The 21,218-nt window shown below is 36.7% G+C and overlaps 14 protein-coding genes across 15 annotated transcripts; 5 read left to right on the forward strand and 9 right to left on the reverse strand.

Moving 5' to 3' along the window:
* Positions 1–3: 3 nt before the first annotated feature.
* On the reverse strand, positions 4–968 carry Gasu_43420 (uncharacterized protein). The gene is made up of 4 exons (XM_005704639.1): positions 625–968; positions 472–579; positions 336–422; positions 4–278 (listed from the first exon to the last, which is right to left on the reverse strand). The coding sequence occupies exons 1-4, from the start codon at positions 892–894 to the stop codon at positions 51–53; spliced, it is 693 nt and encodes a 230-aa protein (XP_005704696.1). The 5' UTR covers positions 895–968; the 3' UTR covers positions 4–50.
* Positions 969–985: 17 nt separating this feature from the next.
* On the reverse strand, positions 986–3,138 carry Gasu_43430. Of its 2 annotated transcripts, XM_005704640.1 has the most exons (4): positions 2,705–3,138; positions 2,259–2,653; positions 1,721–2,209; positions 986–1,675 (listed from the first exon to the last, which is right to left on the reverse strand). In XM_005704640.1, the coding sequence occupies exons 2-4, from the start codon at positions 2,607–2,609 to the stop codon at positions 1,007–1,009; spliced, it is 1,509 nt and encodes a 502-aa protein (XP_005704697.1). In that variant the 5' UTR covers positions 2,610–2,653; positions 2,705–3,138; the 3' UTR covers positions 986–1,006. The 2 variants fall into 2 exon arrangements, with proteins under 2 accessions (XP_005704697.1, XP_005704698.1); XM_005704641.1 differs by having other exon boundaries at positions 986–2,209.
* A 26-nt stretch (positions 3,139–3,164) lies between these two features.
* Gasu_43440 (MFS transporter, SP family, sugar:H+ symporter) lies at positions 3,165–5,258 on the reverse strand. Its single transcript, XM_005704642.1, has one exon. It carries the CDS (start codon positions 5,075–5,077, stop codon positions 3,404–3,406), a length of 1,674 nt encoding a protein of 557 aa, XP_005704699.1. The 5' UTR covers positions 5,078–5,258; the 3' UTR covers positions 3,165–3,403.
* A 1,060-nt stretch (positions 5,259–6,318) lies between these two features.
* On the forward strand, positions 6,319–7,029 carry Gasu_43450 (uncharacterized protein). Its single transcript, XM_005704643.1, has 3 exons — positions 6,319–6,679; positions 6,720–6,801; positions 6,857–7,029. The coding sequence occupies exons 1-3, from the start codon at positions 6,381–6,383 to the stop codon at positions 6,971–6,973; spliced, it is 498 nt and encodes a 165-aa protein (XP_005704700.1). The 5' UTR covers positions 6,319–6,380; the 3' UTR covers positions 6,974–7,029.
* An 8-nt stretch (positions 7,030–7,037) lies between these two features.
* On the reverse strand, positions 7,038–8,638 carry Gasu_43460 (ubiquitin fusion degradation protein). The gene is made up of 9 exons (XM_005704644.1): positions 8,480–8,638; positions 8,360–8,430; positions 8,155–8,304; positions 8,031–8,099; positions 7,847–7,976; positions 7,602–7,789; positions 7,500–7,551; positions 7,255–7,445; positions 7,038–7,192 (listed from the first exon to the last, which is right to left on the reverse strand). Exons 1-9 carry the CDS (start codon positions 8,526–8,528, stop codon positions 7,085–7,087), a joined length of 1,008 nt encoding a protein of 335 aa, XP_005704701.1. The 5' UTR covers positions 8,529–8,638; the 3' UTR covers positions 7,038–7,084.
* Positions 8,639–8,648: 10 nt separating this feature from the next.
* Gasu_43470 (DNA-directed RNA polymerase III subunit C5) lies at positions 8,649–9,739 on the forward strand. The gene is made up of 3 exons (XM_005704645.1): positions 8,649–8,821; positions 8,868–9,658; positions 9,711–9,739. The coding sequence occupies exons 1-3, from the start codon at positions 8,715–8,717 to the stop codon at positions 9,713–9,715; spliced, it is 903 nt and encodes a 300-aa protein (XP_005704702.1). The 5' UTR covers positions 8,649–8,714; the 3' UTR covers positions 9,716–9,739.
* A 4-nt stretch (positions 9,740–9,743) lies between these two features.
* Gasu_43480 (nucleoside-diphosphate kinase) lies at positions 9,744–10,598 on the reverse strand. The gene is made up of 3 exons (XM_005704646.1): positions 10,135–10,598; positions 9,989–10,082; positions 9,744–9,940 (listed from the first exon to the last, which is right to left on the reverse strand). The coding sequence occupies exons 1-3, from the start codon at positions 10,531–10,533 to the stop codon at positions 9,807–9,809; spliced, it is 627 nt and encodes a 208-aa protein (XP_005704703.1). The 5' UTR covers positions 10,534–10,598; the 3' UTR covers positions 9,744–9,806.
* Positions 10,599–10,613: 15 nt separating this feature from the next.
* On the reverse strand, positions 10,614–12,378 carry Gasu_43490 (metallo-dependent acid phosphatase). Its single transcript, XM_005704647.1, has 2 exons — positions 12,267–12,378; positions 10,614–12,211 (listed from the first exon to the last, which is right to left on the reverse strand). Exons 1-2 carry the CDS (start codon positions 12,358–12,360, stop codon positions 10,653–10,655), a joined length of 1,653 nt encoding a protein of 550 aa, XP_005704704.1. The 5' UTR covers positions 12,361–12,378; the 3' UTR covers positions 10,614–10,652.
* A 310-nt stretch (positions 12,379–12,688) lies between these two features.
* Positions 12,689–13,689, forward strand: Gasu_43500 (3-isopropylmalate dehydratase small subunit). The gene is made up of 3 exons (XM_005704648.1): positions 12,689–13,005; positions 13,054–13,386; positions 13,462–13,689. The coding sequence occupies exons 1-3, from the start codon at positions 12,742–12,744 to the stop codon at positions 13,621–13,623; spliced, it is 759 nt and encodes a 252-aa protein (XP_005704705.1). The 5' UTR covers positions 12,689–12,741; the 3' UTR covers positions 13,624–13,689.
* A 9-nt stretch (positions 13,690–13,698) lies between these two features.
* On the forward strand, positions 13,699–14,769 carry Gasu_43510 (peptide-methionine (S)-S-oxide reductase). The gene is made up of 5 exons (XM_005704649.1): positions 13,699–13,920; positions 13,970–14,121; positions 14,174–14,426; positions 14,478–14,558; positions 14,609–14,769. Exons 1-5 carry the CDS (start codon positions 13,837–13,839, stop codon positions 14,702–14,704), a joined length of 666 nt encoding a protein of 221 aa, XP_005704706.1. The 5' UTR covers positions 13,699–13,836; the 3' UTR covers positions 14,705–14,769.
* Positions 14,770–14,778: 9 nt separating this feature from the next.
* Gasu_43520 (D-lactate dehydrogenase) lies at positions 14,779–16,014 on the forward strand. Its single transcript, XM_005704650.1, has 4 exons — positions 14,779–14,850; positions 14,894–15,050; positions 15,103–15,744; positions 15,789–16,014. Exons 1-4 carry the CDS (start codon positions 14,816–14,818, stop codon positions 15,975–15,977), a joined length of 1,023 nt encoding a protein of 340 aa, XP_005704707.1. The 5' UTR covers positions 14,779–14,815; the 3' UTR covers positions 15,978–16,014.
* A 19-nt stretch (positions 16,015–16,033) lies between these two features.
* Positions 16,034–18,148, reverse strand: Gasu_43530 (acetyltransferase). Its single transcript, XM_005704651.1, has 3 exons — positions 16,288–18,148; positions 16,148–16,179; positions 16,034–16,098 (listed from the first exon to the last, which is right to left on the reverse strand). Exons 1-3 carry the CDS (start codon positions 18,142–18,144, stop codon positions 16,059–16,061), a joined length of 1,929 nt encoding a protein of 642 aa, XP_005704708.1. The 5' UTR covers positions 18,145–18,148; the 3' UTR covers positions 16,034–16,058.
* Positions 18,149–18,563: 415 nt separating this feature from the next.
* On the reverse strand, positions 18,564–19,638 carry Gasu_43540 (uncharacterized protein). Its single transcript, XM_005704652.1, has 4 exons — positions 19,526–19,638; positions 19,270–19,475; positions 18,897–19,209; positions 18,564–18,852 (listed from the first exon to the last, which is right to left on the reverse strand). The coding sequence occupies exons 1-4, from the start codon at positions 19,606–19,608 to the stop codon at positions 18,693–18,695; spliced, it is 762 nt and encodes a 253-aa protein (XP_005704709.1). The 5' UTR covers positions 19,609–19,638; the 3' UTR covers positions 18,564–18,692.
* Positions 19,639–19,758: 120 nt separating this feature from the next.
* Positions 19,759–21,218, reverse strand: Gasu_43550 (sphingomyelin phosphodiesterase). Its single transcript, XM_005704653.1, has one exon. It carries the CDS (start codon positions 21,207–21,209, stop codon positions 19,788–19,790), a length of 1,422 nt encoding a protein of 473 aa, XP_005704710.1. The 5' UTR covers positions 21,210–21,218; the 3' UTR covers positions 19,759–19,787.

Consider the following 21,218-nt stretch of genomic DNA (forward strand, 5'->3'; position numbering starts at 1 on the left):
CCTAAGAAACCAAGTCTTTGGAACGTCATAAGTTGACTGTACTTTATTGTTTATCGATAAACCATATCATCTCGTCCACCTTCACCTCCAGGTCCATAAGGATATAAAGATGATAAGATCTTTCCATTTCTTTCTTTACTCAAGTGAACTCCCAAAGGTTCCTTCATCAAAGGTTGAAGTTGTCGAAGAAAACTTTGATAAAGATTCTCCTTTTGATATTCTACCATTGCTAGTTGTGTTTGGAATACTTCTATCAACATAAATACTCCCGGAACATCCTATGTGCATGATCATTCAGTCTATAAAGCAACTCCATGAAGAAATATGTTACTTACTGGATCTTCATGACAAGAAATGGATAACAACCGCTTAGGACAATCATTAGAACGACTCTCTTGTACAAACTTTTGAATAATTTGTCTCTATTTCTACTTTGAAACACGAGATATGCAAGTTAAGGAAGCCACTCACAGCTGAACGCAGAGATTCCGAGTTACAAACTATCCGAGAGCATAATATCCATCTATCTTCTTCTTGTTCTTCAAAGTCTAAAGAGGTTAAGTATCCCTCATGCAAAGGCTAGACAACGCATTGAATAACATCAACATGTGCCAAGAGACCTACCTCCACTTCTTTTCCTCTAGTTGATTTCCTTTTACCCAACAGTTCGTCTCCCAACTTGGAAAATTGCGAGAATAGATTACCTAAAAAGTTTTGAGTCTTTTCCAAGTTGTCGTGACTTGTTGCCATTCTCCAGTTGAGTTTCCTTTGGTAAGTGTTTGACTTTTGTGGTATACAGCGATAATAGTTTCTGTTATAGTTGAAATGATACGCAGCACAACATTTTGGTTGACATATCAAGCTACTGAATAAATGATTATGATATAGAAACATAGCTATATGGAATAAGGATCTCCACAATCAACAATGAGAGAAAGAACAAACGTTATTCCTTTTCGGATTGATTGGCTTTTATGATTCCTTTTTTGGACTTGATCTATTTATTTCATTCAACGTATTCTTCAAGTCGTTGTAAATAAGCATCCCAACAGGCTTTTCGATAAGTTGATGCTGCTTCACGTCGATTAGAAGACTGAATAATTCCCCTCCCTACAATAGCTACATCGCTTCCTTGAATAGCAATAACTGTCTTAGGATCCGTATATTGTTGACCTAAAGAGTCACCTCCTCCTTCTAACTTCACTCCAGGAGTAAAATAAAGAAAGTTTGGATCTCCAATACAACCCAATGATATAAAACCAAAAACAGCATCTTCATATTGTTGAGCAAATTCTAATGCCTTTTGCGTATATTCTTGTACTGCCAAGTTCCCTTTGCTACTCATTTGTGCTAATAACAAAATACCGCAATGTTCAGCAGATCGACTTAGCGCTTGAATAGTTCCAGGACCAGCAATGATATGAGCATTCACTATGTCTGCCCACTGTGCAATATGAAATATACCTCCAGTCAACTGTAATTCCACAGTATTGCCAATATCTGCAAACTTTCTGTCTTCAAATATCAAAAAGTGATGCAACTTAGCTAAATGAACGAGTTTTTCAGATACGCTTTCCGTCCAATCTTGAATAATATCCATATGTGTCTTTAAAATGCATATTTGTGGACCCACTTCATTGGCAATGGATAATAATTCTTCACTGGTTGTTACATCCTCATAAAGAATGAGATTGATAGAATTGAAAATGACAAAACTTACCGCTGCCACTGCAAGGTTCGACTGCTTCTTTAACATAATTTCCAATAGCCGACGGCCAACTTTGTTTCGAATCAATGAAAGACGTTGTTCAAAGGAAAGAGGATGCACTTTATATCCACTTTGAATAGAGTTACTCAGAGGACTCGATGATACTTTGGTTGAGTGGAAATAATCAAACAACTCGGTTACTTGTTCAACTGATAACCGACCTGAGTGTCTCAAAGTTTCCAAAATATCTGTCATTTTCAATACAGAATGAAGTCGAACGTTGTGTTTTGCCAAATTATCTTTTCCGCCTTGTTCTCTATCCAATAGAACCACCACGTCCTTTACCCGTAAACTTTCTTTGAGTAGCGGCTCCAAAGTTTCTAAAACACTAGAACCAGAAGTAACCAGATCTTCTATAATCAGACAAGTTTGATTAGGTTGAAAGACGCCTTCGATAGCTTTCTTGGTACCATAGTCTTTTATTTCCTTTCTTCTCATCACCTAACTGCAAGTAAACCAAAGAAGGAACGAATAAATATTGAAATCAAACCATGGGAACTCCACTTTCAACACTTAATAGAGTAGCAAAAGGTAGAGCAGTGTAAGGAACACCGCATAGAATATCGTACGAAAGTGACCGACAAACGTCTTGCAAGCAGGAAACTACTTGACGTAATAAAGAGGGATAAGAGATAGTAAGACGTAAGTCTATATAGATGGGAGAAGTGATCCCAGACTTGAGTTGAAAAGAACCCACTTGGATCACCTGTTTATCATAAAGTTCGATAATCAATGCGTCCAGTGAAGACATATTATTCTTCAGATGAACAATCCAAAAGTACGACAAATTTAACAAGCTAACTTTATCGAAAAAAGAGAAACAACTCACAAAACCCAACATGATCAAAAAATGTAAAGAAACTCAACCACTTTTGATTTCTTCTTCTACAGTTGCAAATGACATTTACAAGTGAATGGGAATCATTTTAGACTTACCGTTATTCATTCATGAGAAGAGAGGATAGATTTGGACTGGTCCCGAATAATTGGGGAAGTAGAATCCACTGTTTTGAGTATAAGTAGAATAACTGGAGGAATAATAAGGCGTATAAGTTGGATAAGGTTGAACTGTCGGATAAGGCTGTACTGTTGGATACACATATGGCTGCACAGTTGGATACACCGGATAAGAATAGGAAGGATATACTGGATAGGAATAGGAAGGATAACTGGAATATGTAGAATAAGAAGGATACCATCTTTGTTTTCCCATGATGGGAGATCCCATAGCAAGTATAACTATACATGATAGTGTCAATACTACAATCGAATAAAGTCTATGCATCATCATCATCATAATAGTTGTTGTTGAGAAACAATTTTTCCAAAATAATTAAAGCACAAGTGAAATCCATTGATCAACAAAGAGAAAGTTTTTGTCCGTTTCTTGAAAAAATGCAATGGAGCATTTTTTCTTCCAATCCATTGCTTCCACGTTGTGCTTCAACTGAATTTCGAAAACTCTTTGGCAATAGAAAATGAAAACATTTGAATTGTTCTGTCAATTGCCCTCCCAATTTCAGGGGACTTGGCTTCCGTAAGTATCTCTCTATAAGCTTTTATTCGTCAGTAATACCTGCAAAAGACAAACAACATAAGTCATATCACTCTTTTAGAATCATAACAAACAAAACACTATTTAGAAACTTCACCAGCATGCATCATCTCCTCTTCTCTTTTGGCACGATCAATAGCAAATGCCTTGTCATAAGGAGAAACAAGAGGTGTATCTGGAACTGAAAGTCCCAATAACTTGCGCAAAGATCTCCATCCAGCACGACAATGATAAGCTGCAATGGTAAATAAACCTTCCTCAAATACTACTCTCATCTGTTCCAAAGTGAAGCCTTTGGTTTCTGGTAAAAATAAGAATTGCATCACAATACCAAGAAAGTTGAATCCAGCATAGAACCCAAAGCCTCCTTGTGGTCCCCATGCTGCCTTCATAGATGGCCAAGAGAAGGAAAGTGCAAAGTTGAAAGCATTCACAAAGAATGTAGTAATCGTGGTACCTGCTGCACGAACATAAGTAGGAAATACTTCGGCACAAAAAGTCCAAGGAACTGGTCCTGCTCCAGGACTGTAAGCAACAATGAAGAAAACAACGCCAATAATGAAGAATGCCAAATTCACTTTCTTATCTCCATAGAAAGAAAACAGGACCATCAATAACATGAGAAACATAACAGGGAATGTAACCAACTGCAAAGTCCTTCTTCCATATCGATCAATAGTAAAGTATACAATCACAGTAGCTACCATATTGACAAAACCTGGAAACAGACTTACTGCAACTGAGGTTCTCGCTCCCATATTGATATTCTCCTCAAAGACTTCATCAATGTAGTTCATAAATACATTCATACCACTCATTTGTTGGAAAAGCATTTCCATGATTCCAATCAAGAGAGCTCTTCTGATATAAGGAACACGAATTACTTCAACCAGTAGATTCTTTCCCTTTTGTAAAATTTCATCTTCCTCTACACCTTTCTTGATTCGTACAAAGTCCCTTTCTGCAGTTTCTGCTGTACGACGTAACTTGAAAAGATTCCTCTTGGCATCCTCATATCTTCTCCTCTTAATGAGCCACCTAGGCGATTCTGGCACCGTCCAAATAAGAAACATTTCAATAACAGAAGGCACCATAGGAAAACCAATCATAATTCGCCAACCAACATTTTGATAATTGACCCAGACAAAGATAAGGTTGCAGAGATATGCAAGGAAGATACCAATGGTCACAACTTGTTGATAAAGAGAAACAATAGCTCCACGAATACTTGCAGGTGACATTTCTGCCAAGTAAACAGGTGCCGTCTCACCAATCATGCCATAAGAAAACCCGAGAATAATACGTCCAGGAATAAAAACTTGCCATGATGGAGAAACTGCCTCCCAAATGCAGGCACCAGTGGAAATAAAAGAAGCTAGAGATATAGTAAATCTTCTTCCAAAGTATGTATTTGTAAATAGTGCAATAAAAACACCCACAAAACAACCAAAGTAAATACAGGATACCATTACTCCCTGATGATACGTTCGATTTTCCAAACCAAAGTGAGGAATATAACCAACTTGAGCACCACTTATGGCAGTTATGTCAATACCATAGAAAAGAACTGCTACTGAGGCAACTATCACGGACCAATAAAAGGTGCGAGTTTGACGCCAAGGGTGCAGTCTTTCCTCTTCGGTAAGGTATTCATCATCCAAGTCGGTTACACCAGCTTCTTTCTGAAGTTCTGTCGAGTCGTAGTCTTCATTTTTGGGTTCCGCAGCTTGCTGGAATTCGGTTATAGCCTCCATCCTCGAAGACAACAAAAAATGGGAAATGTTACGCCTTTAATAGACTTCAGTTCCCTCCTTTCATATTGTCCAGTTGACGATGCCGGCACGACGAGTTGTCAACTAACCAATCATTGACTGCATTGGCGTCCTTTCATGTGGACATTTTCTATAAGCCCTTCTCTCATTAATCCTACTTCTTTTAATCCACCTGTTGGCCGAATATCTAATGGACATGCGGCCAAATTAAGCAAAACGGGCGAGCGATCGTAAGGATATTTTCAATCCATCTCTCGGGTTGTTATCTGTTCGCTTCCTACAGTCGTTTTCACTAGGAAGTTCTTTTTAGGATCTCATGCATCGCTTCAACATTTTCGGCATCCTAAAAAACTGCACAAACTTGAATTACAAGGAGGCTTTCATCGAGCGGAGAAAGCCTATTCTAAAGAAGTAGCTCTTTTTGGCAATAATGAGAACCATTCGACTGACTATCAGGTGGTAGTTCTCCTCAAGTTGGGAATGAGTCTTTTTCAAAGACAGGACTTTCCTAGAGAGAGAGAGAGAGAGAGAGAGAGAGAGAGAGAGAGAGAAAGCTTTGTTGAATAAAATACAACGTTATATCCTTGCTCTCTCCCCAAAACTTACTTGTATTGAAGTTTCTTCTACAGGTTTATAAGAGTCTCAAAACAGACTTTTCAAATTCGATAGCAAAGGGAAACTGTGAAAGATAGTCAGTAGTTTGGGAAAACCAGATATCGGCCAGTTTTATCCAACCAAGCTATAGAAAGCCTCCAACTCTTGGAGACAAAGCTGGCTTACTATCTATTCCTCTTGGGAAGCCTACCCTGGTGATTTGTTCTCTTTATAGTTTCTTTACAAAGCACCATAATGCAGTTGATATCTAAAAGTCACATCTGTATTGTCAAGTTTCAAACTGACACGGGCTATCTGAAGTTGCAGACAGCTCAACACTTCTCAACCAAGAATCTCTAAACTTCATAGTTATAGGCACAAGTTATTGTGAAAAAGAAACATACTGACTTGGTTGAAGGCTATTCCTTTCATGATAAATAAGTTTTTGTATCGTCAAACGAACGTTTATCTCTCGACCTCAGTATTCCGTGAAACTTTAGACATTGAGCCAATGACAATTTTCTCAACTCGAAAAGAAATTTATAACATTAGACTTGGTCACTGTGATAAGTATCAAGTTAGAAAGAAAACATTTCTGAAAAAATATTACTGAATAGATAATCTAGTCTTTTGCATCCGTTCCTGGAAATATGCAATGTGATGTGCTGCTGTCTTGGAGAAAGTTCAGAGCATGAACGAAGCCTCCAGTTATTCCCATAATAGCGTGGATAGTACCTTGAAAAGTGAAGATATCAATACTTTGGACACTAGTTCTGTCACAGAAGATGTTAGTGGCAGGGAAGGACCATCTGCTGAGGAGCTACGGAGACAGAAACGTTTGGTCAGGAACAGAATTTCAGCAGAACGTTCCAGAAGAAGAAGACTTTCCAGGATTGAAGATTTGATGGCACATAATAAGCGACTACAAGAGGAATTGGAGTCTTTGCAAGCTATGGAAGTGGAGAATGGCTATTTGAAGAGGCAAGTTGAGTTGAGAGAGAATTTACTTCAGTTGAAGTGTGCACTGCAGCCCGAGTGTCCGATGTCTTCCAATTGTTTCAATTCGAGTCTTATTCAAGTTGCCACTATGTCTCAGCAACAGTTTGCACAAGGCAAGTTTTATGGTGCTTTTTGTAGTGCTCGGTTATGGCTTATTTTTGTATATAGACCAAAGCTCGAAAGACGTTATATATGATGTTGAGAAGCTTTGTAGTACAGAGTCACAAAGGGAACTTTCGTCGAGTTCTTCTATTTGGAGTCTTGGATATGAAGCTCCTTGGTTGAAACAAGCTTCGGCAGCTCGTGCAGCTCTTGCTCGACAGCTATCTAACAAGTCGACTCATGAGATATCATGAAACTACTTTTTAATATTCTTTGCATGACTCTCGAAAGTATTTAATCTCTTAGAGTTCTCCCTTTTCCACTAAAAGGAACAAAACTAGCAGCAGAAGGATTCGTCTTATCGTTGGTAGAATTTTCTTTGGATTGCGTTTCTTTTTCTACCTAATTGCGATTTGATTATATAAACATGGAAGATAAAAGAGACTCATTTGAGACACCCGAACCTTGGAAGAAACAGTTCCACGTAAACTTCGGCCTTCACCCCCAAATGGAACGAATGCTTTCTTAGTTGTCGGAGAATCCTCTTCTTCCGAAGATTCAGAGTCCGAATCATGTAAAGCACGATGTCCTTGTCTTGCATTACGAAATGATTGAATAGCTGCATTTCTTCTTTCTTCGAGTTTTGCTTTGGAGTCTATTCACCGACTTGAGACAGTTGTCCTTTCAACAGGAGAATTGACTTTCTAACCTGAAATAAAATTGGTTTGTGTATCATCTTTCTTCATATTTGTACCGAAGGACTTGAACCATTGTAAACTACCTAAGCGTTATCTATATGTTCTCAACTTACGTTTGTAGAAGGCAAACTGCTATTTGAAGAGTTGTTATTTTCATTGTATTGCTTTGTTTCCATATCTGCAGGTGGAGCAAATTCTACATTGACGTCAGCATCAATAATACTTATGGCATCTCCTGGTTGTACTTGTAGAATATCGATCCAATAAATTCTATTTAGATAGTGAATGGCTATAGTATCTCCTATACAACATATCCTAATGACAAACAACTTCCTTTCATCTTTTAGAAATTATCTACCTTGAGTTAAGCATGAAAAGTTTCGAAGTCTGGCTTCTAAAACTGCCTTAGGATCCGATATTGCCAAAAACTCTGAACTCTGAGGTCGAAGTTTGACAAAAGTTCCTTTAGGTAAATTAGCATTGCGTATCTATATATGCATATATAAGACTTGGCAAGTCAATTGGTTCGTCATGGCAATCACCTTTATCAGTTCACCTTCTCCAACAGCCATATTTTGCATCATCCAATAAGGCAAATAAGCAAAACCTTCCTATTCTCTCCTTTTTACTCTTTTTTTACAAAATAACAAACTTTTTTTCCTATACCTCTGCAATAAATTCCATAACTCCACAGTGGGTAACTCTTCCAGCTGAACTTTCCAACTGAAACAACATAGGATAGGAAACCTGCATTTGCGTCAAAGCATCCAAAGCACTAGGAGGAAGTACTATTTTATCTCCATTTTCTAGTTGAGGCTAAAAAGAAAAAGTTTATATTCCTCACCCATTGTGATATCCACGTTCTACTTACTTTATCAATAAAAGAGACAGGATATGCTCTCAAGTTTCGTTGAAACGACCCAGAAGGTATTGGAAAGGGACCTTTTTCAAACCATATCAAACAAAGTGAACAAAACTCAAAAAGGCATACTTTGAAAAGGAAAGCCTGGTAAAACACCACCACCTCCTAAAGGAAACATGGGAAAGACTTTGAGAATATTATCATACAAATTTTTATATGAAAAATGAATACTTGTGAAGCTAAAATGAAATAATTGCTATTTCTGGTTTCATAATTATTCCTCTTAAGGAATTCTGTTATAGCTTTGATACTTGATCATTTCACTTTTGGATATCGGGGTCAGAAGAACTGTGTTGTACATAGTATGTCAAGCAGTCTTCACAGATATGTCCATATAGGTAGTCGGACACCAACAAATACTGAAGGAATGTATGCAAGTTCTGTTTATCGTGCTATTGGTATAGATCATAGGTAAGTATCGAATAGTTTGTTGAAAGTTGTGTTAACTCTGCTTTAGTTTGGACTTGGAAACTTTTCTTAATCAGTTGCAGTTGCGGTTGGTCAAGAACTCCGAAGAAGAGATAATATTGGAACTAGTTGGTGTAGCTGCTCCTTTGATAAATGCGTTGAGAAGAATTCTCTTTGCGGAAGTACCTACCATGGCCATAGAATATGTTCTTATCAGTGACAATACGAGTGTGATTCACGACGAAATATTGGCTCATCGTTTAGGCTTAATTCCTATTCAAGCAGACCCAGACGGCTTTCAAGACTATCGTAAAGGAGAAGAACCTCGTGAAAACAACACCATTGTATTGAAACTCCAAGTAGAGTGCAAACAGAATCCTCAAGCAAGACCTGGAGCAGAACCAGAAGAGTTGTATATCAACAGCAATGTCTATTCCAGAGACTTGGTTTGGGAACCTTTGGGTAATCAGTTGGAAAAGTTTGGAAAGAATGGAATACGTCCTGTCTCGGAGGATATATTGATTGCAAAGTTGAGACCCAAACAACGAATAGAATTGGAAGCTCGATGTATAAAAGGAATCGGCAAAGAACACGCAAAATGGTCACCAGTTGCTACAGCCTATTATGCCATGTTGCCACAAGTAGAGTTGTTACAAGATATATTGGATGAAGATGCTCGTCGATTGATACAAAAATGTCCAATGAAAGTATTTGACTTGGAAGATATGGCTGATAAGAAACATTCTTATGTAGAACAACAACAGCCAATCTCTCATGTTATTGCTAAAGTAGTTGAACCTCGTCGATGTACATTGTGCCGTGAGTGTATCCGAGAAGAAGGTTGGGATAAGATGATCAAACTTTCCAAAGTTCGCGACCACTTTTTCTTAAGTATAGAAGGAACTGGTGCCATTCCAACGGAGCAGTTATTTCTAAGAGCTTTAAAAGTACTTCGAAACAAATGCGATATGTTATTGAGTTTTCTTGACTAGTTGAATACTTTTTCATATACCCATTCATGTAAACTAGGATTCCAATCTACCAGTTCTTCCGAATGAAACCACAATTGTATTTCTCTTTCGGCACTGGAGATACTATCACTTCCATGAATAATATTTCGACCTATAGTAATATTTGTCAATAAGAGTCTTTTGTAAAAAAATTAAATACCTATATCAATACCAAAGTCTCCACGAATCGTTCCAGGTGCACAAGTCAAAGGATCGGTATTTCCAATCAACTTTCGAACTTGACCAATAACATCCTAAGTAACCAACTTTCACTTTAAACAATTACAAACTATTGTTATTATATACCTTTCCTTCCCAAACCATAGCACAAACAGGACCACTGGTTATAAAACTTACCAAGTCACCAAAAAAAGGCTTCGACCGAAGGGATTCATAATGACTCTCTGCCAACGTTCTAGAAGGTTTAAGCAACTTCAAGGCAACAAGTGAATATCCTTTATCTTCCAATCTAGCAATAGTTCGTCCAATCAGACCACGGTGGACACCATCTGGTTTGATAGCCACAAAAGTTCTTTCCGTGCAGTGCATAACCCAACTTGGAAAATAGGAGGATCGTGACCTTGTATTATAGCAACGAGGCAAACAACATAATTTGTGATTTCTCTTTTCTATCCGACTAAGTTGTTGTCGACTGACAGTATTATTGGACTTGAGAACACAAGGCTGCAAGAATGTGATCATCATCCTTCTTCTTCTTCTTCAATTAGGATATAAGATTCAAGAGACGATTATTGAAAAGACACAAAGACTTTAGAATTGTGAAACAAAACATAAACTTCTGCTACGATATTGCCATTCAAAACTTATTTTTGAATAACAAAAGAGTCCCAAACTTCACCACTAGTATGATAAAATGTATAATTGAGAGTATTTAGGTTCACATTGACAATAGCATAACCTCCATAAGGATAATATGATGAGTTGTATCGAACTGCAGACCAATCAGGTTTAGGACCCGTATAGATATTATGACCTTCAATCACAGTACCTCCATAGCCATTCATAACTTGAACTGGATAAGGAGGTTGATGATAAACATTGTTGACTGCTTTGCATTGAGAACATACTTGACCAGTTTCCGGAATAGTTGGATCCATTCTTTCATAAGTATGCACATGTCCACAAGTATAGAGATCAGCTTTGTATTTCACAAGATAAGGCATTAAACTGGCACTCAATTGAGGAGCCAATTCGGAACAATCCGAGACATTCAAAGAACACCGAATAGGTCGATGTGCCATAACAATCAACCACAAATTGGGATTTTGGTCTCGACGTTTAGCAAAAGCTTCCAAATCCTTTTCCAGCCATTGAACTTGATCTTGGAAAATGTAAAGTGGTTCTGCATAAGTCTCTTCATACAACTCTCCTTTTTCATAGTCTAAATAATTTTCAAAGCTGAGAACTACAAAATGAACTGGTCCTTGATCAAATGAATACCATAATGCATCTGGACCTGCTCCACTCTCTTCTAAAGGCATACGAAAACGATTGCGAATTCCAGTAAAGTTCCAAGGACCTTCATGATTACCTGCAGCTATCATATAAGGTACATGGGCTATTATATCTTCCATATCTCTCATATATTTATCAAAAACGGCTTCACATCCATCACTATAAGATTGATCACCAATTACCATAAGAAATTCCATTTCATCTTTATGCTTCTTCAATGCTTCTCTTGTGAGTTTACCTCCTTGAGTGCCAATATCTGCTATGGCACCAAATGTTACATGAGAAGAATTTGTTCCATATGGAGCAATAAATGAATATCTATTCGAATAAGCATTAGCAGAATAATAATATTTCTTTCCTGGAATCAATCCCGTTACTTTCACATGATGGAAATAACCAGTATAGTTTCTACAAATAAGTGGAGGTTGACCTGAACCAATAGTAAATGTTCTTGTATCATTTGTACAAAACACTTTTCCAGTAAAAGTATTTCCAAGGCCATCGATATCATCTTCTATAGTAACACATTGTCCATAAGGTTCCGGATTGCTGAGAGTAGAATACGAAATGATTACTTCTCCTGGATTGCTTGTCAAGGCTAAATGAAACTGTTCAGGTTTGGTTGGATGTTCTGAGTCACAACATTTACAAAAGCCATCTGATTGAACATCTGTAAAACCAGCTTCTAATAGAGCCTCTCTTACATTGAAGTGATTAGGGAAATAGATGAGCCAAGCATATAACTTTCTCAAATATTTCAAAAAGTTGTATTCATTTTGGGTAATGGTCACCATAGTATTCAGGTCCTTGTTCATATTCAATCCTGTTTGATTACTTCTTCTATTGTGTACACAAGAAGCTGAAGAAGAGACTTCTGTTATCCCATTCATATCTGGCAAGTCATAGACTAAAACATTTTTGAATAAACAGATGTCATCAACACAAATGAAATTTTGTCTTACTTCTTTCTAATCCAGCAAAGCTTTCTATGTCATTCTTTACTTCTGCAGATTCTTTACTTAGTAAAAACTCTCTCCATTGCTTTGCATCTATCATACAAACACAATGAATGAGAAAAGCTATAGCCATAGTCATCCATATTTTACTTTTCATCTTTAATGAACAGTTGACAACCTGGAATCGTCAATGGTGAATGAGCTGGATATTTCAAGCAAAGAAACCGAATCGATTGTGATGCAGATTCTTCTAATGATTCTTATTCCGTATTCCTATAAAATCTGTTGATGAATTCGTAATATTCTCCTCTACATGAGTGCTTACTTGGAAATGTCTTTTGAGCTGATAGAAAATCTGTTTTTCATCTCTTATGAAAAGTTACCAATTAAGAAATGATTGAGATGCTTAATAAACAATTATTCGTCCCTTCACTGTCTCACACATTGGCCATTTCTCCCTGTTGAAACCACAACACGAAAAATGAAACCAAAACTTGGTTTCTCTGTGGCACTTGCTATTCCATTTCGAATATGTAATAAGCAATTCATTTCGCATATATGTAAACCACTTTCAATCTCTCCATCTCAGAATATCCCTGTGTTGAAGAAAAAAACCTTTCACTCTACTAGTATCAGTTGTTCTGCCAAACAAATGGAACAAGTTTCCAAGGTGGGTAAGAAACGAAGCGGAAACCTTTTACGTGGAAAGGTATTTGTTGTTAGAGATAATATCGATACCGATCAGGTACTGTGACTCTACCAAAGTTGTGTAAAGTTAAAAGAAGATTCCTAGATTATTCCTGCAGAGTTTCTTACTTTGGTTCCTTCCGTTCCTGAGGAATATGAGAAACTAGGAAGTTATGCCTTGGTTGGATTACCAGAAAAGGAGTATCCTATACGCTTTATTGAAAAGAATCAACTACATACTACATATACTATCATCATTGCTGGGAACAACTTTGGTTGCGGTTCTTCAAGAGAGCACGCACCTATAGCTTTAGGAGCTGCTGGAGCAGTTGCGGTAGTTGCCAAGTCTTATGCCAGAATATTCTTTCGCAATTGCTCTGCAACTGGTGAACTTTATCCTTGGGAGTCTAAGGAATATTTGGTGAATCATTTTCATACGGTAAGTATTCTGTTTTGGAAAGTATAGCATCCGATATATATATATAGAGATGGTCTATCCTATTGTATTATGTAGGGAGAAGAAGCAGAAATTGACTTTGGTCGAAATATGATTCGAAACTTGTCTTCAAAGGAAGAATTTGAGTTGGAACCTTTAGGTGATGTTCTTCCTGTTATAGATGCTGGTGGTTTATTTGAATATGCTCGTCAAAGTGGAATGATTCCCAAACAGTCTTAAATAGAGCGTTGGCTAATTCACATTCCCAACATTCAATAAATGAATCCTTCACGTTGGACTTTTGTTGGCTGCTCATTGGTAGTGTCCAAGGGTTTGTCTTTTGGCAAGAGTCGTTGTTGTTGTTGGAAACACAGCAACTATTATTATCCAGGTAGATCCTATTATCGTACATTATCTCATTCAGTGTTTGTCAAGCAACAAACGATAACGAGAATGGGTTTATTTGACCAAGTATTCGAAAAGATAGGAAAGCGAACAGGATATGAGCCTCCTGATAGAGAAGAAGCTATTATACCTGTAAGTTGTTTGCAGTTGTTTTAAAAGCGTTGTTCTTATTTTTGTATAGTCTGAAAAACATTATGTTTTGGGAACTCCACTTTCTGCCAATTTTGAAGAGATGGGGTTTCAGTATGCTTTATTTGGACTTGGTTGCTTTTGGGGTGCTGAACGTAAATTTTGGCAAACCAAAGGTGTCTATTCTACAGCAGTTGGATATGCGTAAGTAATAGTCTTATCAGTTCCAATAGGAATCCCTCATACTCTTCTGTAGAGGAGGAAGGACCAAGAACCCTACATATGAAGATGTTTGTACAGATCGTACTGGACATGCTGAAGTTGTTCGTGTGGTATATGATCCCAAAAAGACTTCATATGAGCAGTTATTGGATGTCTTTTGGGCCAATCACGATCCTACTCAGTTAAATAGACAAGGCAATGATAGAGGAACCCAATATCGTTCCGTTATATTTTATTATGATGATGTTCAGAAGAATTGTGCTGAAGAAACCAAAAGACACTTTCAAGTAAGTCTTTTTTAAAGATGGTGAATAGTATCAGATAAAAACTGTCGATAGGAAGTACTTGCAAAGAAAGGTTATGGAAATATTGTCACGGAAATAGTGCCTGCCTCAGTTTTTTACTTTGCAGAAGATTATGTAAGTTTATAAATAGCCAACTGTTTCTTATATTACTCATACTTTCTCAGCATCAACAATATTTAGCCAAGAACCCTAATGGCTATTGTGGCTTAGGAGGAACAGGTTGTTATGAACCTCGACAAGATATTAAGTTGCCTTCATAAGATTGTTTCTGAGTTTTTACTTTTCTGATAAGAAAAATAAAGAAAATTGCATTGGATGAGATATGACATTTGTGCATTGGATTTGTAATTTCATTTGAGATTCATTGAAACATGTCAAAGTCGTTATTTCGAGTGGTTGTATTCAGGTATGCATATTGAAACTGAATGAAAATGGTTAATATTTGATAGTACCAAAAACTATGATCAAATTGGTCTGACTGAAGCTCTTGGACGTTCTTCAGATGCTGCTCCCATCTCTTTTCGCTTTCTATCTTCAAGACTGTCTGCAAGTACTGCTGAACTGGCCAAAGACGCAGAAGCTGTTTGTGTTTTTGTGAATGATACAGTAAGTGATTATATACTTTGAGGAACTGTTGTTATGAATCTTTCCTAATTAGGTGAATAGTGAAGTTCTGAAGATTCTACATGACAAAGGAATCCAACTAATAGCTTTGCGTTGTGCAGGCTTTAATAATGTAGATCTAAAAGCAGCTTCAGAATTGGGCATTTCTGTAGTTCGAGTTCCTGCTTATTCTCCCAATGCAGTTGGAGAGTTTGTTGCTGCTCAGTTACTTACTTTGGCTAGAAAGATTCACAAGGCATATAATAGAGTACGAGAGAACAATTTTGATTTGCAAGGATTGGTTGGAATTGAAATTCGAGGAAAGAAAGCTGGCATAGTGGGTACTGGCAAGATTGGCGTTGCAACAGCCAAGGTTTTGAAAGGACTGGGTTTGGAGTTGTTTGGTTTCGATGTATTTCATAATCAAGAGTTTATTGATTTGGGTGGTCAGTATCTTTCGTTGGATGAATTATTATCACAGTCAGATATTGTCAGTTTACATTGTCCATTGAATGAGAGTACAAAGTATCTTATCCGTTCTGAAACGATTGCTAAAATGAAATCTGGAGCTTATCTTATCAACACAAGTAGAGGAGCCTTGTTGGATACTCAAGCAGTATTGGATGCTTTATATTCAGGACATATTGGTGCTTTGGCAATCGATGTTTATGAAGGAGAAGGAGATTTATTCTTTGAAGTAAGTGTTAGGAATCTTTTCAAATAGATATTGAGTTGGAATAGGATCGTTCGGGTGCCATTGTTCATGATCCAATATTAGCCAAACTCCAAGCCTTGCCCAATGTATTAGTAACTGGTCATCAAGCATTTCTTACGGATGTGGCTTTGAGAAATATTTGCAATATTACTATCGACAATTTATCCAATTTTTATTATCAAAGGCCTCTTAAGAATAAAGTCGATCCTAAATAAAGATGGGCTTCCAAATAATAAATATGAAAACTTATTCCATTTTCTCCAATTGAGGTAAATAGGGTTCTCCTTTTATAGGAATCATTGCAATCTTACAAGATTCCATAAAACAGCAAGTATCCTATTCCACTTCTTATGATGCCATTTCTTAATAATACAAACCAACCAACCTTTCTATTCCATTCCTTATAAAGTAATTTGGCTTTACTCAAATGAACCAAATGATGAATACTCCAACGCAATAATTCCTAATAGTATTTGTGATAAAGAAGAACAAGAAGAGGAGAAATATTTGGAGATATATGCTTACTTTGGTCGAAATCATAAAATAAAATGTATCATTCTTCAGCATATATTCTAAAGTCTTCTTGATAGACTCAAATGAACTTTGTAGTGGCTCTAACCAGTAGTTGAGAGTATTCTGGATAGTAGAATTGGAAAAACAAAGTGAAATAGGCTCAACAATCTCCCTATAATATAACGAGTATTGTATCTTCTGCATAAAGCTACAAGTTGTCAATGCTGAGAATCGTATTTCATAAGTTAAAGGATGAATAAATAAAGGATTCCTTTCCAAGTTTTCTTGTCGTGTTTGGCTCAACTTGTTCCATAACCATTGCTTTCTTTCTTGTTCCCATTCCAATAATAGACAACTGCTCCTATACAATTTGCTACACAACCTTATCCAACTCTCCCATAATAGTCTTAGTTGTTGACTTTTCCAACATAATGAAGAAGAAGAATGCATTATAATACCTGACCAACATTCATAAAGATAACCAAGTACAAAATAAACAGCTGAATATTCACTCGAATCATACAAATCACAGTCAAACCCTAATAAAAGATGTTGAATGGAAATCATATAACCCAATTCTTTTATAAACAAAGATAAGGGATTGTCTTCTTTTCCTGATACAGATTGGGTTGTTTCCCTTTTACCAATAGACTGCGTATACAATTGTTCCACATGACTCAACAGATTGAGCAACTTCCTACGTTGTTTTCCTCGATTGAGACATAATACATGAAATAGGTCTTGAATAAGATAATCTAATAGATGAATGGAATGATTCACTTTGGATATAGAATCCAAATTCCAATCTTTGCTACGAGACTGCCAAACTTTCCATCCCATATTCTTCAACCAAATGGTACGACTCCAAGTTGTGGTCGAAATGACACAACGACTATAAAGTAAAGAACGTGTAACAATATGACGTTTGGAGCGATTGAAAGAGAAAATGTTACATAATAATGGAAAGATATGATTGGAGTTTTCTATTTCCAAAGTATATTTTCTAATCCAATCGATCAATTCTTCCCACTCTGTCAATAAATGTTCAAGTTTCTGTAGCGCCATTGTAATTGTATAAGGAGTAGTACTACGAGGAATTTCATAGTTAGAGACTTGTAAACAAACATCAAAACCAAATAAAGTCTCCTCCATCAAGTCAACATTCGATGCATCCACTGAAATATCTGCAAGTGTTTTCTTTGCAGCAATGATGTCTTGTTTCGACTTTTCAAAGGACTGATTCAAATTGGAATCCAAAATATTACAAATATAGTAAAAGAGTTGTAAAGGCTTATTCCATCTATTTGGTTCCTTCCAAGATGACTCTAATATGGACTGTTGTGCTATTAGATAATCTGCTTCCATATCACTCCAGACTATGGACTCCAAAAGTGGTTGGCCCAACACAAAGTCTTCTTCTTCGACCACTTGTGCTTCTATAATACATTTATCAATCAACTGACAGGCTTTCACTGACATAAAAAGAAAGTTTCTCAGTTTCATATTATTCAAGGACTTTAACTGTCGGAGATATATGCAAGAGTATACAGTTTGAAAAAAACTCTGTCCATCCAACCAACTCGTAAAATAAGCAATGAACTTATACATCAAAGAAATCAACTGATTATCATCGAGTTTCTCACAAGGTATCCAATTTTGGTTTTCTTCACAAGTCTTTTTCACATTTGAAGCGAGTGTCTTGTCAAAGAAAGGATCACCCACCAGAACTGCAGTGAGGGTTTTCTGTAAAGAAAAGTCTCTGGAATGTATCATTTCACCTATTTCAAGTTGATTGGCAGCTTGTATAAATTTTTCAGTAACATCTGTTAGACTACTTGGTTCATTGGAAAGAGAGTCGATACGAGTCATTGTATCATCATCAGTTTTCATTGGGTGAATGAGAATTGAAAGAGACTTTACTTTTTGTTTGGGCGAAGAAGAAGAATGGCTTGGGTAGAAAGTCTTGTTCCTATGGGTATTATTTGTCTTTCTATTGCTTCCATCGGGTTTTTAGAAGGAGTCGTACACCGTGCCTTTCACTATGGAAGAGTAAGTTGGAAAGACTTTCTCGGAGTATGGATAAGTAATATTACTTAGAATAAACGGGTTGGAACAGACGAATGGGATCGAACTATGGATAGTAGAGACGAACGTTTGATAGAATATTCGAGAAGAGTACAAAAGTAAAGTACATATGCGATACTTTTCGGATGAGATACTTTATCCGTGTATGCGCTTCAACTCACCACTTGTGTTCCTATTGGTCACTCATAACGACTTGAGTCCATTTCTGACTGGCAAAAGTTGTTATAGTCTTCTTCTTTATATGAAACTTGACAAAAGTGATATTAGCAGTCTTTTCTATATTTTCACAAGGGTCTATGTGCTCTCGTCTTTGTCATAGAAAATAACGTCTTCTATTGGAAAATATCCGCAAGTTGTTCCAATAAGACGATGGGTTTGTTCATTCTAGAACAGAAACCACCCGAACCAATATATACAAGACGTTGAATAAAACGCTCCAAGTCAACAATAACAGAAGGATTGCTATCGATATGCATTTGAGGTTCCAATTGCCTATCCAAGTGAGTCTCGAAATACAATAGCAAGCAATTGCATACCTCACAATGGCTGTAGTTCCTTGTAAAGTTTCACAAAATAATACCTTTGCTGGATGCAAACCAGATTGAAAGGTTCCAGTCACTTCAAGTGCGTTTCTACAACTTACTTCTTCCTCATCACTACTTACTCTTATAATCAAAAAAACTTCAAAGAGAGATATGAGTTGTAAAAACCCTGATAACTTATCAGGATCCACTTGCAGTTGTTCTTTGACTGAACTAGAAACTCGTCGAAACAAACAACTCTTCTCTAGGTCCGTTCCTAAAGTTATTCTTGATACACCACGAAAGACATTTTTCAGTTTCCAAGAACCTAAAGAGTTCAACTATTAAACAATGGCGACAGTTACTTTTCACAATATGTCCTCCTTACTTGTGCCTCTAGCCATAGTTGCAAAAGGACCAGTTGGAACACTATCACTGGAAGATTTATTTCCTCCATATTCAATACAAGAAGATTCCGTTACATGAACTGGTCTACTTGAAGAAGAAGTTGTCGTTGGATTATTTCGACGTTTTCTATTACGAAGAGAAACAAGCAAAGCCACAGCAGCAACTGCAGCAAATATTACAGAAACTCTGTATGATTGTAATGGACTAAACTTTGGCTGTTACTACAATTCACTTACCCATTTTTATCCAATAACGAAGACATAAGACTAGAGAGCCAAGATATCAGTTTCCACAAAGAGGACCACCACGACTTTGCCATTCATCAATGCAGATTGTTGGAAAAGGAATGAACGAGTATGAATATATATATACATACATATATATATATAGATAGATATATATATAGATAGAATAGATAGAATAGATATGTAATATAAAACACTTTTTGGAGGAAACCAATGACACTAGTCTTATATATATCAACTTCATTGTCTTTCTCTATTTTGCAGCGTAATCATTCACAAATGTTGCTACGACTCCATAATGATCAGATAATGTATTTGGCAACTGCAAAGAATACATTTTCTTCTCTTCTTGTGTGACTCGAAATGGTTCAATGAAAGTTTTCAAGGTTCCTTCTGTAGCTCCATGAAGATTTCCCTTTCTAGGATCGAACAACACATAATCAATACATTTCGTGCCATCCGTAATAGGATGTCTTCCATGATGAGAAAGACTCAACAAATCTTTCAAACAAAGGTTACGTATCGTATTATCTTGAAAATATTGTGCTCGTTTCTGTTGTAATAAATATAATGAAGAAGGAGAGTCTTGCAATCTTTCCAACAAGTCTTGATACCAAAAACTATCCGAATCATTTTCCATCGAAGTTCTTGCATTGATATTCCAATCTCCCGTAATAACTACTGGTCCATCATCATCCACAATATTCCAATGAATAAAGTCTCTCATCTCTTCCAACTGACCAATTCGTATTCTCGCATGATAAGACTCGTGTGGATATCCAATACGATCTCCCGCTTGCATATGTGAAGAGAAGACATGTAAATATTGAGCTCTCTCTATTCTCATCTCTTTTTTAGAATTCTTATTATAATCTTCACTACTCTTTTGGGTATAACATGTTGGAGTCAACGAGATTCGAGCATAGAGACAACCCTTTCCTACAAAACTATCCACTGTTGAATAAACACAATGTCGATAATGAATATAGTTTGTATACAAAATGGGAAATTTGCTTAAAATGGTTACTCCTCCATCGATAATACGAGGCGGTATTCTAAAACAATTGCGAGGTAAAAAACATTCATATTGGAAACCCAAAAGTTTGGATGCTTCAATAAAGGCTTCCCTTCTGTTACAAAAGGCATCAAACAACTCTTGAAAACAAACAATATCCAAATATCCAATCCTTTTAAGTAATAATGAGAGCCTCTCATCCTTGAAATCTTCACCATTGTCTCCTGCAATACCTGGCGGTCTACAAAAGGCATTATAACTCATCAACCGAATAATATGAGGTCCACTGGAGACACTTGGTAATGAATTGGTTGCTTCTTCTGCCAATTTCAGATACTTTATATGGCGACTTGTTGGAAATAAAACTCGCAACCATATAAACATACAGAAGGATAAAAACAATAGAATACAACAAAGTAAATAGAAAGTACTAAAAGAATAACAAGAGAAATAACGACTAGAAGAAGTTTTCACATATCCCAACCAACGACATATCTTTGGATTATATTCCAAACTAAATACCAAAGAAGAAGGAAACAACGCAATCCATACAATAAACTTTCTAGTGCCAACACCTAGTACAGCACCTTCTTTCGTTTGAGGCATCAGAAATAACCAAAACATACTTAATAAATATAAAAATATCAACCACTCTAACATTCTTAGGAT

This window comes from Galdieria sulphuraria (assembly GCF_000341285.1).
Source record: "Galdieria sulphuraria unplaced genomic scaffold scaf_39, whole genome shotgun sequence".
In the NCBI taxonomy this organism is placed as follows: Eukaryota; Rhodophyta; class Bangiophyceae; order Galdieriales; family Galdieriaceae; genus Galdieria; species Galdieria sulphuraria.

What these genes read in the sequence shown, in the direction of transcription:
- Gasu_43440 (XM_005704642.1), bottom strand. Translation starts at nt 5,077, where the DNA reads ATGGAGGCTATAACCGAATTCCAGCAAGCTGCGGAACCCAAAAATGAA.
- Gasu_43460 (XM_005704644.1), bottom strand. Translation starts at nt 8,528, where the DNA reads ATGTTTCCTTTAGGAGGTGGTGGTGTTTTACCAGGCTTTCCTTTTCAA. An exon ending in CTTTTCATGCTTAACTCAAG is followed by an intron (nt 7,790 to 7,846) that starts GTAGATAATTTC and finishes TATGTTGTATAG; the next exon opens with GAGATACTATAGCCATTCAC. An exon ending in GCAGTTTGCCTTCTACAAAC is followed by an intron (nt 7,552 to 7,601) that starts GTAAGTTGAGAA and finishes CAATGGTTCAAG; the next exon opens with TCCTTCGGTACAAATATGAA.
- Gasu_43540 (XM_005704652.1), bottom strand. Translation starts at nt 19,608, where the DNA reads ATGGCAAAGTCGTGGTGGTCCTCTTTGTGGAAACTGATATCTTGGCTC. An exon ending in TCGTTATTGGATAAAAATGG is followed by an intron (nt 19,476 to 19,525) that starts GTAAGTGAATTG and finishes ACAATCATACAG; the next exon opens with AGTTTCTGTAATATTTGCTG. An exon ending in AACTATGGCTAGAGGCACAA is followed by an intron (nt 19,210 to 19,269) that starts GTAAGGAGGACA and finishes TGAACTCTTTAG; the next exon opens with GTTCTTGGAAACTGAAAAAT.
- Gasu_43530 (XM_005704651.1), bottom strand. Translation starts at nt 18,144, where the DNA reads ATGACTCGTATCGACTCTCTTTCCAATGAACCAAGTAGTCTAACAGAT. An exon ending in ATTTTATGATTTCGACCAAA is followed by an intron (nt 16,180 to 16,287) that starts GTAAGCATATAT and finishes ATTTGAGTAAAG; the next exon opens with CCAAATTACTTTATAAGGAA. An exon ending in ATAAGGAATGGAATAGAAAG is followed by an intron (nt 16,099 to 16,147) that starts GTTGGTTGGTTT and finishes GAAGTGGAATAG; the next exon opens with GATACTTGCTGTTTTATGGA.
- Gasu_43550 (XM_005704653.1), bottom strand. Translation starts at nt 21,209, where the DNA reads ATGTTAGAGTGGTTGATATTTTTATATTTATTAAGTATGTTTTGGTTA.
- Gasu_43450 (XM_005704643.1), top strand. Translation starts at nt 6,381, where the DNA reads ATGAACGAAGCCTCCAGTTATTCCCATAATAGCGTGGATAGTACCTTG. An exon ending in TATTTGAAGAGGCAAGTTGA is followed by an intron (nt 6,680 to 6,719) that starts GTTGAGAGAGAA and finishes TGTGCACTGCAG; the next exon opens with CCCGAGTGTCCGATGTCTTC. An exon ending in TCAGCAACAGTTTGCACAAG is followed by an intron (nt 6,802 to 6,856) that starts GCAAGTTTTATG and finishes TTTTGTATATAG; the next exon opens with ACCAAAGCTCGAAAGACGTT.
- Gasu_43470 (XM_005704645.1), top strand. Translation starts at nt 8,715, where the DNA reads ATGTCAAGCAGTCTTCACAGATATGTCCATATAGGTAGTCGGACACCA. An exon ending in GCTATTGGTATAGATCATAG is followed by an intron (nt 8,822 to 8,867) that starts GTAAGTATCGAA and finishes ACTCTGCTTTAG; the next exon opens with TTTGGACTTGGAAACTTTTC.
- Gasu_43520 (XM_005704650.1), top strand. Translation starts at nt 14,816, where the DNA reads ATGTCAAAGTCGTTATTTCGAGTGGTTGTATTCAG. An exon ending in GTGTTTTTGTGAATGATACA is followed by an intron (nt 15,051 to 15,102) that starts GTAAGTGATTAT and finishes TTTCCTAATTAG; the next exon opens with GTGAATAGTGAAGTTCTGAA. An exon ending in AAGGAGATTTATTCTTTGAA is followed by an intron (nt 15,745 to 15,788) that starts GTAAGTGTTAGG and finishes GAGTTGGAATAG; the next exon opens with GATCGTTCGGGTGCCATTGT.
- Gasu_43430 (XM_005704641.1), bottom strand. Translation starts at nt 2,609, where the DNA reads ATGTTGGGTTTTGTGAGTTGTTTCTCTTTTTTCGATAAAGTTAGCTTG. An exon ending in TTGAAAGTGGAGTTCCCATG is followed by an intron (nt 2,210 to 2,258) that starts GTTTGATTTCAA and finishes ACTTGCAGTTAG; the next exon opens with GTGATGAGAAGAAAGGAAAT.
- Gasu_43500 (XM_005704648.1), top strand. Translation starts at nt 12,742, where the DNA reads ATGAAACCAAAACTTGGTTTCTCTGTGGCACTTGCTATTCCATTTCGA. An exon ending in ATAATATCGATACCGATCAG is followed by an intron (nt 13,006 to 13,053) that starts GTACTGTGACTC and finishes GAAGATTCCTAG; the next exon opens with ATTATTCCTGCAGAGTTTCT. An exon ending in TGGTGAATCATTTTCATACG is followed by an intron (nt 13,387 to 13,461) that starts GTAAGTATTCTG and finishes TGTATTATGTAG; the next exon opens with GGAGAAGAAGCAGAAATTGA.
- Gasu_43420 (XM_005704639.1), bottom strand. Translation starts at nt 894, where the DNA reads ATGTTTCTATATCATAATCATTTATTCAGTAGCTTGATATGTCAACCA. An exon ending in CTAGAGGAAAAGAAGTGGAG is followed by an intron (nt 580 to 624) that starts GTAGGTCTCTTG and finishes TGCGTTGTCTAG; the next exon opens with CCTTTGCATGAGGGATACTT. An exon ending in TTTCTTGTCATGAAGATCCA is followed by an intron (nt 279 to 335) that starts GTAAGTAACATA and finishes TCATGCACATAG; the next exon opens with GATGTTCCGGGAGTATTTAT.
- Gasu_43510 (XM_005704649.1), top strand. Translation starts at nt 13,837, where the DNA reads ATGGGTTTATTTGACCAAGTATTCGAAAAGATAGGAAAGCGAACAGGA. An exon ending in AAACCAAAAGACACTTTCAA is followed by an intron (nt 14,427 to 14,477) that starts GTAAGTCTTTTT and finishes AACTGTCGATAG; the next exon opens with GAAGTACTTGCAAAGAAAGG. An exon ending in TTTACTTTGCAGAAGATTAT is followed by an intron (nt 14,559 to 14,608) that starts GTAAGTTTATAA and finishes ATACTTTCTCAG; the next exon opens with CATCAACAATATTTAGCCAA.
- Gasu_43490 (XM_005704647.1), bottom strand. Translation starts at nt 12,360, where the DNA reads ATGATAGATGCAAAGCAATGGAGAGAGTTTTTACTAAGTAAAGAATCT. An exon ending in CTTTGCTGGATTAGAAAGAA is followed by an intron (nt 12,212 to 12,266) that starts GTAAGACAAAAT and finishes AAAATGTTTTAG; the next exon opens with TCTATGACTTGCCAGATATG.
- Gasu_43480 (XM_005704646.1), bottom strand. Translation starts at nt 10,533, where the DNA reads ATGATGATCACATTCTTGCAGCCTTGTGTTCTCAAGTCCAATAATACT. An exon ending in CTATGGTTTGGGAAGGAAAG is followed by an intron (nt 10,083 to 10,134) that starts GTATATAATAAC and finishes TTGGTTACTTAG; the next exon opens with GATGTTATTGGTCAAGTTCG. An exon ending in AGACTTTGGTATTGATATAG is followed by an intron (nt 9,941 to 9,988) that starts GTATTTAATTTT and finishes ATATTACTATAG; the next exon opens with GTCGAAATATTATTCATGGA.